This window comes from Acyrthosiphon pisum, chromosome A1 (genome assembly GCF_005508785.2).
Source record: "Acyrthosiphon pisum isolate AL4f chromosome A1, pea_aphid_22Mar2018_4r6ur, whole genome shotgun sequence".
NCBI lineage: Eukaryota > Metazoa > Arthropoda > Insecta > Hemiptera > Aphididae > Acyrthosiphon > Acyrthosiphon pisum.
In genome coordinates this window covers 82,977,154-82,993,992 of record NC_042494.1, presented here as the reverse complement: position 1 = coordinate 82,993,992, position 16,839 = coordinate 82,977,154, and the positions used below count along the sequence as shown (strand labels likewise).

The 16,839-nt window shown below is 29.7% G+C and overlaps 2 protein-coding genes across 3 annotated transcripts in view; one reads left to right on the top strand and one right to left on the bottom strand.

Moving 5' to 3' along the window:
• The window catches only part of LOC100167884 (rabankyrin-5), a 43,988-nt gene that overhangs the window by 12,429 nt on the left and 14,720 nt on the right, over positions 1-16,839 (bottom strand). The gene's annotated exons all lie outside the window — the stretch shown is intronic.
• LOC100169228 overlaps positions 14,508-16,839 on the top strand; it is a 7,611-nt gene continuing 5,279 nt past the window's right edge. The window contains exons 1-2 of one of the 2 annotated variants that reach the window (XM_029487634.1): positions 14,511-15,067; positions 15,134-15,303. In XM_029487634.1, coding sequence (XP_029343494.1) covers positions 15,222-15,303 — 82 coding nt within the window. In that variant the 5' untranslated portion in view covers positions 14,511-15,067; positions 15,134-15,221. Of the gene's footprint in view, positions 15,304-16,839 lie in introns of both variants that reach the window. The other variant, XM_001950570.5, reaches the window with a different exon arrangement.

Here is a 16,839-nt window from a genome sequence, read left to right as displayed (position 1 = left end):
CGAGAGAGGATACCCGCCTTTAATTTCACTCACACTAATAATCATTTACAACTAACACATAGATCCCGGGTGGCTATGACAAGATAAGAAATTGCCTAAATGTTGCCCCTTAAATAATGACCGTAGCGAGGCCCCTTAATACAAGACAATAATGATACCTAATCAGAACATAAATACTTATTACCTAATTGAATTGGATTTGCATATATCACTATATCATTACAGTTTCAGAATAAAAATTGTTAAAATACGCATCATTACTATGATCCACGGACTATGATTAACAGGACTGGAAACGAACAATAGTGCACTGTATAATGAAAAGATCCACATCTGTTACGGAAAGTGAACGAGCGATTGTAGCGACATCTATAGCTTCCTACACAGCTCTATTACTATATTATAGTGACTACATTTTAGTTACCCAATTTTGTTTCCACGATCGCTCGTTAACTTTCCGAAACAGATCTTGATCAAATGATAAAGGTTCGTTTCCAGTCTTGTTTATCTTAGTCCGTGCTATGATCATAATATGGTATATGTACCATATAATTATAAAATATATACCTTTACCCTGTTCAAAATAAGAAGGCACCAGGCAGCTACGGTCAAAATCGGTTTTGTTACTTAAATTTGCAGGTGGCTTCTTTTTTTGAACAGGGTATATAATATACTCTGTTTAGCGAGAGAACGCACAGATTCTATGCATCCCTTGCATCACCCTGCTATCGAAACCGGTTCCCCTAACACGGGGTTTCGCAGAATGGGCGTGTTCTCTCGCTGGACAGAGTATAAATACATTTTATATTATTATCGACACAGCAAGTAAATACATGTTTATTATTATATAATACATATGATGAGCATTTATTAAAATGACAAACCCATAATTTGTTTGTTAAAATCGCTTTACTCAAAAAATGTCAGACAACTGCAGTCATGTGGTAAGTTATAACTTATAAAAACTAATTGTTAATACTATTCACGATATAGACGATAATATTTGTTGTATAGTAGACCGTAGTTTTTTATTCTTACAATATCATCATAATACCAACATAAAAAAAATTATTGATATTTTTGTCTTTCAAACTTAGATACCTAGTCAGATATAGGTAACCGTTTTTCTATATTAATTTCTCATTGATACAAAACAATCATCAATGGTTCTAACATAAAACCACTGCACTTGTAACTTTGAATTGTTCATGATATTAAAACATTTATTTAAGAATTTTAATTTAAATTTTTTTCAAAAAGTCATTAAAATTGCCTATACCATACGCCTTAAACATCGGATGTTTGTGGAGGCCTCTTAATCATAAAGCACATATTTTTATGTATAGCATGCAAAGTTGGCTCTACCAATTAACGTAATAAACTAATAACCAACAGTAAAATGAATACATTTTTTTTTTATTATTTACCACACTGTTTTATACATTGATTTTAAATAAAAATAAATAAATATACTGATGAGTGGGTGATGAGAGAGCGATTTGATTTTTAATCGAAAGTCAAAATCGTATATTATATTTTGTAATTACTAATAATTTACAGACTTACAGTTCAGAAGAGGGAGCGAAATGGTTTTTCAACACAATCAAATTATAGGGCTATTAAAGGACTCGTCTTTATAGTATACTAGCTAACCCCGTGCACTTCACGAGCCCGTTAAAAATGCCAACTCTATATGATTCATTGATGTAAGCTTTGTTCCATTTTTTATTTAATACTCGGTGTAATGGTGTTTAACTTGAAATTTTCATACATCATCTTGAATCTCAAAATACTTGTGCAAACACCACCACTTTAAAATGAGAATTTTGGAAAATTCTTTCTTAGTGCTCACTTAAAACTGTGGAAAATTGCAAGTCTCAAGCTTTTCTTGTTTATGTTATTATAAATTAATTGTCTACATACAATTTTCAACACAATCTTTTTTATGGTTTTGACCAAATATAAAATACAGGTCTAAAATTATATTCAATCATAATAACTAGTTTATTTTTTGTAACCATTAGCAACCATAAAAACCATTAGCATACTATAAAAAAAATATTATTTATTATAGTGTATCAGATATATTATGTGCTATCTGCATAGTGTACAGATATATATATACCCACGTTACACACCCAAAAAACATTATATAATACGTCACGTGACCTGAAACACGCTGCTGTATACACCACGTCACAAATTAGATCCTCATTGATGAACAGCATCCTGTTGCAGTACTGTGTACATCGTCATAAATATTATAGTCATTCATAATATGGACACTATATAATAGTGGATTTTGTAAATTTGTATAGGTTATATTATAATATAATACTTTATAGGTAAATATATGATCTTTTTATTCATAATATTTCAACCGGACTACTTTTTGATTCAAAATCATAATAGTTCCACAAAAAACAGCTGTATATTATGTATATTATTATATACCTAGGTAATAGAACATATACAATGAAAGTTATTAAAAGCAAACACTCATTGTCTGGATAAGTTGTAACGTTTTTGGACATTTTTTTTAGATAATCTTATGACTTAAGAAGATGCACGTGTTGTCTCCGTCTTACAAACGCGTAACATGGCAAATTGTACGTTTTAAATAATGCATTGAGCCTGTTATGATTAATATTGGAGCGAATTTACCTATCATCAAATTTAGAAGTAAGAATAGGTATTACCTAGCGAACCTCGTTGGGATTTGTTAAGATTTTAATTTTAAAAAGAAACCCAACGAGGTTCATTAGATAATATTCTTACATTTAAATTTAATAATATAGGTAAATTCGATCTTATATTTTACATACTGTTAACACGAGTTTAATTGATTTTTCTTTTCAGAACGCATAATTAAAAAAATTAATATATATTTTCAAAACCATTAAAACTTTTTGAGAAAATTGGTATAGATATTAGGTACTGTAGTAATTCACGAGTTTCAAAGCGCCAATATGGACGTCTTACCGAATAGGAGAAATCACTATTTTTATGAACCATGGAAATCGATTTTCACTTTTCAGACAATAAGTATCGTTAAAATCATAATTTAAGTCATCTTAACATTTAAAAATGTAACGAAAACTAAAAAATCACTGTCGCATATCATTGGGCGGTAAGATAAGATTCGAATACGGAATAATAATTATTGACAATCGGTCAACCGCGAATTCGGAAAATAACTTTATCGCACACCAGCAACAATATAGGCAACATTAAATAAAAGTTAATAAGTGAGAAGTTTCGCAAACGGTCCAGTATAATAACGATGATCCGCCACAGCACGATTATCATTGGAAGGAACGTATAAATAATATATATATATGCATCGACAGTTCCGATTAAAACGAAGAAGAAAATAGAGATTGGACCTTTAGCTTGGGCTCGGCAGTACCTATGACCGAGAAAACGAATCTCATCGGTTTATTACCATAGTCCATAGTCTAAGTATTATTTCTACCTGCAAAGAAACACGAATATGCACGATTTCCTCATACATATAGCTATTTACACAGCTAAATGTCAAATCAAACAAAGTAGGAAATTCAAACGTCTAAGTACTTACCCATTTAAATACAATCAGTAAGTAATAATTCGATTCTGGCTGACCTTTTGTGTATCTACCTATATAATATATTATATACTATGATGTCGCGCGTTTGTATTATAATTTATAGGTAAGTATACAATACGCTGGACAAACACGATAACAGTGTGCAAACGAGACATTTCGATGCGCGTGCCAAAAGTATGATTTGATAGCGACAAAAATTAAAAATTAAAACAAAATGTTTACATGTTTATTGCTATAATAATATTAAATCGTGCTGTACGTGATTTTTTAAGAGTGGAAACGAAGAACATGAAAAAAGCAGAGGTCGAAATTCCCGTTGCTGTCTCGCGTTTTTTCTAACATATAATGATAATAGTCGTATCATATAATATTATCATATTATACATTGATACAAATCTCGGCGAGTGGTCTTTTATTCAGAAATAAAACAATACGCTCGGACGCGCAACAGGTGGTTACCGCGCACGGGCGCACGACACTCAAATGATATATTAAAAATATAATATTAAAGGGACTATACTCTATTCCAAATAAGAAACACCCAGTTTTACGTAGCAAAACCGGTTTTGTCCGTAGCCGCCGTGGTGTTTCTTATTTGGAATGGAGTATATTATACAAAACCGAAGCGTGAACGATATTCCGATTGTAATGTTATAAGCGAACGCGCTGTATATTATTAGTAAAATTACGATATTTATTATTATTATTAATAAATAGTTTGCATTGATGACCCCTCCGCATAGGAAGAACAATCGAATTGAACGATTATTATTTCGTGCCCGGGTTCAACGACAGTAAACACGCGCATAAACACAATTTTTTTTATTTCTTTTTTTACGTATCATCTCTGCGTGAAAGATAAGCAAAATACTCGGCTGATAAGTGTAAAATGATCAATTTAATACTATATATAATATAGTATTATTTATTATAACTCGTAATCGGAAACTTCGAAATAGTTTTGTCTTCTTCCTCCTCTCGTCAGTTTTCGGCGATATCCCAATATTTATTTTAATACATTAAATCATGAAATATAAAACGAGTGAATGATATTATTTAATTTAATAATTCGCAACTGACATTTGCCGACGACGACGAGTGACGTGTACGAGGACATCAAATCACAGTGCACAATTAAAATAATAACAACGATAGTAATAATATGAGATATGATATATTAATTATGAATTATGATAATACGACCAATAAGCGTAAAATAGACAACAAGGACGTTTCATCGGCGCAAGAGCCAAGAATACAATGATAAACGTGACAATCGCAATATTATTATAATATTATATTATTGTCTGGTTGGTGAATAATAACTGCTACAAAAGTATAAAACGCGGGACACTGCGCAAAAATATTCATCGGTGCACAATATGAGAAAATTGCCGTTTAACCTATATATAATATACAATAATTATACGCGTACTAATGTATTATTACTATTGTAAGTCATGTATAATACACACAATAAATTACTAAATTACGAAGAGGACAAATGAATAGGATATAAAAAAAGCGTAGTGGACCGGCACTGTATAGTGGGGAATGACCGACAAAATGAATGTTTTCGTACGTGGTCCGGATCGGCGCACGCGGTGTAGGCGTCACCATTACTGTATGCAGTTTAAGATTTAACGTTTTCTTTTAAATACTTCGTTACATATACTAAAGTCAACGCAAAAGTATACAAACACAATACTTGTTGTACATATAGATACAGGTAACACACTAACACGACAAGTTAGTTTTCGGTAAGGAGGGGAAAAGGACCAAATCAGCAGACTTTTGACGCGACCATACACGAGGAGTGCAAGCGCGACACACTAACTAGACGGCACTAACCGAGATACTCTACATTAGCGGAAAGCACCAGAATCCAGAAATTCAAAATTACCAAATTTTCATTTACTAATAGAATTTTACTTAAGACAGTTTTAAGTGTCGAATGATTTATCCAGCTTGCAATGTATCCCTAAATATAAATAAAGTGACAAAATATAACATTTAGGGAGACAGCCACGGCTGTCTGCAGACAGGTATATTATACAAAAGAATGTCTCCGATTTTCGTCGTCATGTACTATAGTATTATACTGTATGAATTATAAGGATTATAATATAAGGAATTGCCGACTTTTCATATACATTTCTTATAGGGGAGTTAGTACATTTGGCAAGTCTCTCCCACACAACCCAAATGAGGCACGTGCAGACAGTAGCTCAATTATAACAGTTTGTAGGTAGACAATGATAATAATATATACACGTGTTTACAGATAAAACCTACATCCTACAGCAATACGAATATAATCGTATAATGTTATAGTATACAATTGTCGCTATCGTTTTAATAAGTAAATGTCGTTTTTTATACATCATAATATTATTACATCGTAGTTATCTGCCCACGAAGGATTATCTATAAAACAAATGCAAGCGATTTATATAGGATACGCCGCAAATAATATAAAACCTAATAGCCAATAGGAATAATATTTTGAAAAGACTCACATTATAACATTGCAGTAATACTATAACTATAATAATATTGTATTATTGTGTAACTATCCAAGCGCGTACATATTAATATAATAAGGATAGGAAAAATTGCGAGACCGAAAAATTTACATAATCGCGAGTATCGATCGGACTATCGGAGAGGACAACAGTCCGATAATAAAAACGTGTAAACATATATTATGTTATTATCATTAGTATGCGTGATGAGGTGTGTATGATAAAATTACTATCGAACACAAACCGCACTAACCGTGGAAAAAATTCAAATTGAACAAAGAGAACAGGTAAAAAATTATTTAATAAAAAACCACGTTCGATATAGGTATACATGCTATTGCATGACAACTGTGCGGAAAACGTATTACGTTATACAGCTGCTACAGATATCAATAACTCGTAGTGTTTATAATAACATAACAACAAATAAATTATTACTATTTTTAGTTAAAGTACTTTTTTTATATAATATTATAAAATTTCAAAAAGTTATTAATAATTGTTTATTACATAAAATTTGAAAACGTATAAAAATCAAATCATTCGTATGATCTAATAGGCGGTTGCTGCCATTGGCCTTGGTAGATTCGCCGTTTACGCATTGTACATATTTATTATTTATAATATAATAAGTATATAAATGGCATAAATTATAAGAAGTATTTGAGAGTCATTTATGATGGTTAGGTTTTTTCGATAGTACGACGTCTCAACTATTTATACTATTATAAGTAGTTACCTATATTTATTAGCTATTATAGTTATTAATGTAACTTATAATATTATCATAATATAATCATGTTCAACGTTTTGGATCAAATAACTGGTTCATGACGCACCTATCATTTCGGGCTAGTCCAGCTTTGTAATAGATTCTGAGGGGAGCTTCAAATGGTTATTGGTTTCGCTTACTCAACTAGATATAGGAGACAGATCGGAATACAGCTACAGGACAATTTTAAATTTCTGCACCCATTACCAAGGCGTTTTTGATTGGTACGCAAGACGACCGTCATTTTCCGCCAAGGATGAAAACGCGGCGTATTGTGTCTGTCGTGTATAGCTGCTCCGATATAAACCAATACATTTTTAATTCGATGGAAAACGCTGCGGAATACGCCGTATATAGCCCAAGCCTTAATTCCCCCTCCCTGTTGTATTTAAGAAGTAAGCGTTTTATACAATTGTATATAAATATTTACATTTTAGATTACTAAACAGTATGACATAAACGATACACCTGTACGCGTTGTGAATAATATAGAAGAGCGTGGAGTAAATAAAGAAGAGTTAGCGCGCTTAAAAAGGCCAACCCCGTTTATCACAGCGGTCTAGGAATTGATATTATTTTATCTAGCAACCCAGCAATATAAGCAAGTATAGGTTAAATACATGTTTTTTTACTAGTTTAAAATCAAGGTAATAGTCATACTTTTTAATCCAAAACCCTCCATTTTATTACTTATGCCCCTTAGGTACTCGCACTGTGCCACAGACTAAACCCTTCATTCCAATATATGCAATATGCATACTGCAGAATAAGCAACCATAGTCGTATTTATTGTCAATCATTGATCCAGTGGCTGCTATTCTCAAAGTAATGTGTTGCTGAGAATATTTCTAAGGACCTACCAAAAATCAGAACCACGATTTTAATATTCTTTAAAATCTGATAATCGTGGGCACCACAAAATTCGACAAAATACATCAATAAACACATATATTTCCAAATGTTTTGTTAATTTTTGGGTATATGTAAAAGAATAATTTCTACTATTTCTATACTAGAATAATAGTTATATTAACTATAGTATATAGTTATATAACTATATTAACAGGTAGTTATATTTATCAAAGGTTAACAATAATGAGAATATATAAATATACATAGTTAGATAGATCAATCGAATCAAAATATATAAAATATCTTATGTGATATAGCTGGTACATATTGGGTCGACTGAAATTGATTCTGAGGTCTTGTAATAAATAACTATCGAGACCTGACACATTATTGCGTAGGATTGTATAGGAACCTAAACCGTTTCTTCATACGGACCCTACCTACTATAAATAGACAATAGTATACAACTCTTCTTTTATGGTATAACCGGACACTATAACTTAGTAATTCATGAATAATTTTTAATACGGTTTGCTGAACATGAAACTAGACTATAAAGGTCCATTCTTTATCTTTGGCTTGCATGCAAATTGAAAATTGAAATTTGTCAAAAAATTTTGATGTATCAACACATAAATCCCAAATTCGTTGAATGAAAAGCCATTTTAAATTGGCATGTTGGTTCACAGTTTCGCACGGTGCAAGCCAAATTTTCAAAAATCATGTTATCATTGTAATAACAATGAAAATAATAATACCTAATAAATGAATAATTTCTTTGATAATAAGTTATTTTTAAGTTAACAGTCATTAAATAATAACTTAAATCTCAAGTAAGATTGATTAATTATTTGATAGGTAGTATCATGGTATTTATTACTTAAAAGTAGGTACCCTTATACATTTAGAAAAAAATTGAAATTAAAATGTATACATAGGTTAGGTTGTTATAACAAAACAAATTGTTTTAATTTTAAATTGCTTTCATTCAATCAGTTTTGAATTTAGAATACTAGTTGATACATTAGAATCAACTGAAAAAATCGTCCAAACCTAGTAAGTATACAATATAAAAATAAGGGTTCTCATAAAAAAAAATATAATTAAGTTGTGATGTAAATTCACAAAATACATAAGCTAAAAATTTTTTAAGAAATTGATGGCCCATTATAATCTAGTTTCAAGCAAATCGAATTCCAAAATAGTCATAAGGTACAGAGGTCCAAGTTATAGTATGTTCCTCGTTTCAATGTACCCATATAAATTATATTAATACCTATAGAAACGCCAAGTCATCAACACGATACATCTCGCACATAATATTATAATGGACTTCTAATACTGTATTCTATACGTCCTAAGATTTTTTTGCTTGGTACGAGTTGAATTAATTGTTTTATACATAAGAAAATAAAGGAAAATAATATTGAATGATATATGTAGTATTAAGAACTCAATATACTTTCAATAAAAGCTTTAGCTTAAAGAAGGTCTGCAGACAACTAATGCATGTAATCTGTTATTTGTTTTCAAAATTATACCTAGGTATTTATATTTTATCTAACTCATCTTTTACGCGTTGGTGCACGCGAGATCCAATAGAGGAATAGTTATAACAAAAATAAAATCGCTTGAACTGTCTTTGATAATAGAGCATGAATAAAATCATTAAATTTCAATAGATATTTAAAATATCAAAACCAGTACTGGACCAACCTAGCTAAAAAGTACTATGACAACGATTTGACGAATCAGCTTAATTTATAGTAAATTAGTACCTATAATATAGTACCTTTATATATATATATATATATATATATAAATAAATATACAAAATATCATAATATAGTTTATATATAGGTAGTTGAAAGTCACTACGCAGTAGTTACGCGAATCCTATAGAATATTGACCAGTTTAGTAAAATTAGCAAAAAGTCACAATTATTCGAGTCACCTATTTTTGTATGTGTACGTATATAACTTTATATACCTACACAGGTAGGTATAAATAATTAGTGGATGTAAATATTTTAAATCACGTAGGGACACGGGAAATAATATGATACAAACATAATGCACTCGTCATATTTGTATAAAAACTACAAAAATCCTACACATTTTTTTGTATTTTAAATATTATAAGTAATAAATGTAATTAGACAACATAGAATTTTCACGACTAGCTACACTATATAAAAACAATTTTCCGAGTAGTTTATTAAAAGTTAACTATAGCTCGTGAAATCGAGTTATAACAGCGTGACAATAATATACATGTAAACCTATTTTATAGTAGAATTATTATATGGTCTTGTCTGTATTAATACCTAATTTATTATAACTATTACACCATTTATATACGTAAATAAATTAAATTGTGCTGCGCATGAAATACGTTTTAACAGTATTCTAAACAGATCATGTTTCTTTAGTATGTTCTGGATATCAAACATTTTTTTATAAAACAATGTATTTGAGCAACTATAAGTTATAGGTTTAAACAAGTATATAGTACATAGTTTATTAGTACCGTTCCTGCTATAAAAACAACACAATTTATAGACGCATGTTTAAATAAATAAATATGAATACAGGACGAATACTAATTGGAGTCCTGGACCTACAATTTCCGGACAGTTTCAAGTGAACTATAACAATATGAATTATATTTCATAAATCAATAAGTGTGAAAAAGTCTTCATAGCATAAAATCCTTATAAAATTGAAAAACAAATATTGTTAGTACCTAAGTACCTATATAGGTACAAACTATAAAAGTATACATAACCTACTTACATCATAATGAAGTGTTACAATGAAGACAAACATTATTCTTTTGTTCTATCACAACGTTACCTATATTTATATTTTAATATCATAATATTTAGACCTGTGAATATTTTATTATATATACAGTTTCATACATTTATAATTTATAAATTGATTTTCTGTTACCTATTCAATACCATTATTCTAGCCTAAATATAAATAACATGTGTGCAGTGGCGTATCCAGGGGGGCAAAGTTCTCCTTTTTATGTGGTGTTCTGGGTTCTTTCCCGCACAAAACAGTTCTTGCTATGTTTTTAAATTGTAAGACGGAGATAACACACGAAGGTGTAACCGTCCTTTAAATTAAACTTAAAAATTTCACAAATCAGAAATCGTAAAAATACATTATTAAAGGATAACACTGGGGGGGGGGGGGGGGGGATCATGGTTGTTGAATCTCTCAGTATACAGATAACAAAAGTAAACAATAAGACACAATACCACAATCGATGTGCATACGTATGAGTATATCCACACAATTCAATATTATAATTTATAACATAGGCCAATACCCAGTTGCAACTACAAAACAATAAAGTTATCCTTTACACGAAACAGAAAATTAGACGTATATTCCAATACTGCACACAATTCTAGACAGTAGACATAATAGTAAACAATGGAATAATAGTATGAGACGGAGCACGGGTTCAACGGTATTACCGTTGGAATATTTGCAAGCATTGCTGAAAAATACAGTTTTTGGGTATTTAGATATAATTTATATACTAAATATTATTTACGTATAGGTACACACTTAAACTGTATATAAGTACACATAATAATATTCTTCCTATTCAATTCAAAATCGTCGAACGACTTGAGTGCAAGGACATAATATATTATCTTTCTGAATAATCTTGACCTCGTTTTGGTACTCCGAGATCATTAAACCTACAGAGAGTTCTTTCATTTCTTTGGGAGAAAGTAGACATAGCTAGAATAGCAGCAATCCGGTTCAAATAGCGGTGTATTTATTTTTAAAGTTTTCTAATTTTTGAGAGAAAAAATTACAATTTGTTTTCTACGGCAGTGTACCAATACGCGCAGCAATGAAGTCATAATTTAATTCCGCCATCTATATATAGGAATATACTACCTTCTGTATACTATTATATTATTTTATACGTGCATACAAATAAATACAGTTATATATTTACAACAATTGACAAATAAAGATGTAAATTTAAAAGCATTAATATTCCAATGAATTTCCAATGCAAATCGTGAACAAACTGTATAGGTAATATATAATAATATTTAAGTGATATTTTCGTAATTCTATGATATATACCAATTCATATTTGCATATTATCACACGAATTTTTTATCACGTGCAAACTTTTAATATGAAACCGATCTTTGATACATATACGAGTTGTTACTTGTTAGTGAATATTTTTTTAATAGAAGTACTACATTATTCTTATATGTTATAATTCTATGAGAACTTTATTATTTAGTATTATATATATTTATAAGAGAGAAAGGGTTTCGTTCTACTTTAGTACATCCAAATTGAGACTTTATACCTGTAATCTATTATATATATTTGGGATAGGATTTATGAAAAACAATTTTGAACATAATATTAATATAATATATTATAAATAAACTATACCTATAAAGTAGCTGTTAAAATATTGTTTAATTAATAAAAAGATAAATGATATTTTTCATGATATTTGCTTGAAACATGTATAAAAATTAATTATAACGGTATATCGGTATAAAAGATACATTGTATAAAACATATATGTGTATACAAGGTGAAGGTATGGCAATAGGTATAAGGTACATTGAACCGCATAGTCATGCAAACCGCAGGGAACCCATACTTATCGATAAATTTACCCCACGCATGGTCGGGAAACATAATATTTGTACTGCAAATTTTAAATTGTAATTGTACGTAAAATTAATGTGTGATACCAATTAAATTGTAATATATAATTACATATTATTAATTAATGATTTACGACAAGTTTTAACGGATCATAACAACTATTATTATAAAATCTGTATTTATAATACCGAGGACCGCTATATTATAAGTTATAAGAAGTATAAAGCACTAAACATAGAATATCGAAGTATTGAAAACATAAAAACAATCACATAAAATATATGAATTACATACAAAATTATAAAAAAGATAAACTTAATATATTAAAAGTATATTTTGTCATATTTTCGAATTTTAATTTGGTATTTTTTATGTGTTATTAGGCGAGTGAAACATGTTTTTTTTCAAAATGTGCCCTTAGAATTTAACTAGCCTTTTTCCCCTCTTTATAAAAATAACCTCAATTACCTGTAACTTGTAACCGTCAGAAAATCAAATGACGAAAACCTGTTTTAAATATTCGACGTGGAATTAAAAAAAAAATACCAATAGAAATGTTGATAGTCATAGTACATGGTATACTTATATATAAATACAGAGTGATTCACAAAGCACGCTTATCTACATTTTTACTTTTAATAATGAATTTATTCAAATTCGAATATTTTAGAATTTAAAAAAAAGTAAATTGTCAATTTACAGTAAAAAAGGTGGTTTTATTTGAAAAAAGTTTGTGTAGCTATGGAATAAAAACCTAAATAATTCAAAAAATAACTCATAGGTATAGACAGTGTATACTAAAGACATTCAAGTCAGAATTTGAAAAAATTCATAATTAAGGGAAACAATGGGAGTATGCTAGCATGCAAGGTGAATCACCTTGTATATAAACCAGTTTTTTTAGATTCGATATAAGTCTCAAAAATGTTCACGACCTAAAATTGTTACACCAAGTGTAAGACTATTTTTCGAAAACAAGCGTTTTTCCGAATAAAATCAGAAGGAATCTCGTATATTTTTTAAATATAAACCGAGGTGGAGACTCCTAGTGCTTAGCTACCCCCCAAAATTTGTAATATCCCACTAAAAATAAATTATTCAATTCTTTCCTAAAATATTAACAAATCTTTGAACTGTATTTCTTATTAATGTAATTATTTAATTTTTATTTAAACTTTTTTTTTTATATCGCCTATGATAAATATGGTAAATATCATAAGCTGTATGCTTGTATTCGTTTTAAGGAAACAATTTATGTCGGTATGATATAAAATTATTTTGTATTTGGTAAGATTATTACACATCATTTTACAGTATACCTATGCACCGAACTATAACATAGAGATAGGTAATAGCGGAATAAAAATCTCCTGAAAAAAATTCCCGACCCTAGGAAAAATAACCCCCAGACTACAATATTACTGACAACCACATGGCATTTTTAAAACGTAATTAGTGTAATTATTACATTATTAATATTTAATTACAAATATATTATAATACTTTTTTTTTTCCGTTTGAACCGACAGCAGAGGAGGATCTGTGTGAACACTACTACTCCTCAATATATTATAATACTTATATAATATAGGTATACTTTTCATTAAAAAAATTAATATATAATAAATAATATTCAAAAATTAACAATAATATTGTTTTGTTTTATATCATGTTGTGAAACAACATAATATGTTAATAGTTCTTTTAAAAGATTACTGATTAGGTACCTACATTCATCAACTATTTTTTAATAATTATTTATTTTATTTGATGTATTGATCATTCGAAATATTTTTATTTTATAATATTTTAAATATTGTATCTACCTATATTAAGTAAAACTTGTAAAATCTACTTCTAATAATGATTATTATTATTTACGTATCGTTAAAATATTATTAGGAAACGTAATATTTTACTTCGGGGATTTATTATAATAATATATAGTACAAAGGTATTAAGCAAAAATATTATTGTTAATGTTTGAAAATTATAATATAAATATAAAAAAATAAGGTATAAAATACTTGAGTAAATAATTAATTGATTTTGTTCGTATGATTTTTTTATATTTTTAAGTGAACATATATTGGGGTGTAGAGGCATCGCCCCCACAGGTTACTTTTCATGTAATGTCAGGTGGGGGCTATACAGCCCCCCAACATTTCAGCCCTAGTTGCGCCACTGCTGCCTACTATGATCAATGGTCATAGTTTAAGTTAAAAAAATGTTGACCACGTTTTTAAAATGTTAAATCGTTACAGACATGAAATAAAAAAAAAATAATAAATAAACCAGACTGTTAAACGATATTATGTATGATTAGACTACGTCACTTGTGGTTGAACAACTCCCACCAGCCACGAGAAATACTGCAGTGGCGGCGTTGTCGTCGATCCAACGGTTTTCGTGAAGCGGTAGCGGCGGGAATCACGCGTTATAATAATAATAATAATGTATCATTGAAGAATGAAGTTTAGCTAGCCAGTCGGCGGCCGGCGGTTCAGTTGGTTCATTAAACTTACCGAGCGGCGTTACAATATTAATATAGTTTATGATAGACATCACGTGTACAATAAAATACAAATTATACTGTACTTGTTCGAGTGTCGGTCGTAGTGTCGTATACATGTATTAACAACACCCGAGCGTGTGCGTCGTAGTATACCTGCGTATAAGTGATGTGCATCGAATAATGTAAAAATATTATTTTATTAGTTTTCATCAACTCGCCACGAAAACCTACCGGATACAATATAGTAATACAATTTCAGTTAAAGGAAAGAAATTAGATTTTAGCCGACAAATGATGACCCTTACCCTATCATTCCGGACTAGTTTGATTTTCGCTACCGCTGTTGTTTGCGTATTGATTTCGCTGGTGCCCAGTAAGTAGTTCAGCACATAGATATTGTTATAATTGGTTTTTGTTTTTTACATAAAGAATAAATTACCTAGTTAAATATATTAATATTTTTTTGTGCGACTTCATAATATATTACCCGTATAATCTCACCACGAGTAAATAAATTGCATGCTGCCTACTATAATATTTCTAGATCAGGGTCACGCGGTCAAAATAATACGTGCGCTCAAACGTAAAAGCATCATATTATAATATATAATATTGAACTGCAGCAGACCTTCTAAAAATTTAAAATAACTGATTATTCGTAAATAAAAAGTAGGTACATTAGGTACACAGTTCATACACACATAATATTTCATAGAACATTTGACTACTAAGATAGGTATTAGAAATAAATAATAATAGAAAGTTTAAAATAACTTTTTTTTTAAGTTGGACACTTTTTGGTATCATCCAAAATATGAATAATAATCGTCGGATAAATTTTTTATTACACCTATATTTTAATAGAAATAATAAACATTTCTTGGAAATTTTAGTTGATTTAAGAAACCGACGAGGAAAAAAATTTAACCAGCAAAGACGCAGATGACTGCAACTATGTATAATATATTCAGTAACGCGTGCAAAGTATTTCATCATAGCGTCCTCAGTATATGATAATACAATTATTGTGGCAGCACTCTATGGCTCATATTACAATAATAACATTATATAAATAGTTATAATTGTCCACTAGTAAACTCCTACGAGAATATATTGTGATTTGCGAATAAAAAATAGGTATAATCAGAGATATTACTCATGGTATTTATTGATAAAAAGTACACATTATTGTGTTGTCGACGATGATTATAATTTTCATGACGACGAGATTTTCCTATTTGAAACATCTAAAATTACCGAAATCGGCGGTCGAAATTTAGTTGACAAAATAATATATATTGTCATGGTTTATAGTTTATTAGAAAACAATTTTATAATTTTAAACATTGTTGGAAAGGAAATATCTAACGACCCACACTATCACTGGCACTGTGATATCGCGGTGGTCTTATTACAATTATTATTATACCTATACCTATTATATATCGCCGATCTGTATTGCTCAAAATCGTACCGGCGGTGATAATTTCACACGATAACTTCTACGTGTCTCATTGTTATCTACAGGGTGTAACGGGACTATTTGACAAATATAGTAACGTTTGTAATGGCAATTTGTTAAATAGTTCTGTTACATCTTATATACTGTATAGTAAATCATACTATTATATAATGTTTTTAGCGTATCGGAACTGGACACTGGAGCCGGAATCAAATACGATAGCAGAGATTTAAAGAAATACCTCCTATAATATACTCAACTACACTAATTCAAAAAACAACTTATTTAAGATTATGTTCAGACTGTATCATTACGCAGCCTTAAGAGGATGTCAGCATAGTATTGTTATTTCTTTCCAAAAACACAATAATGATTATAATCATATTAATTTCTGAAATTAGAGTGAAATTACCTCCCATAAAATTCAGATGCGGATCCAGGGGGGGG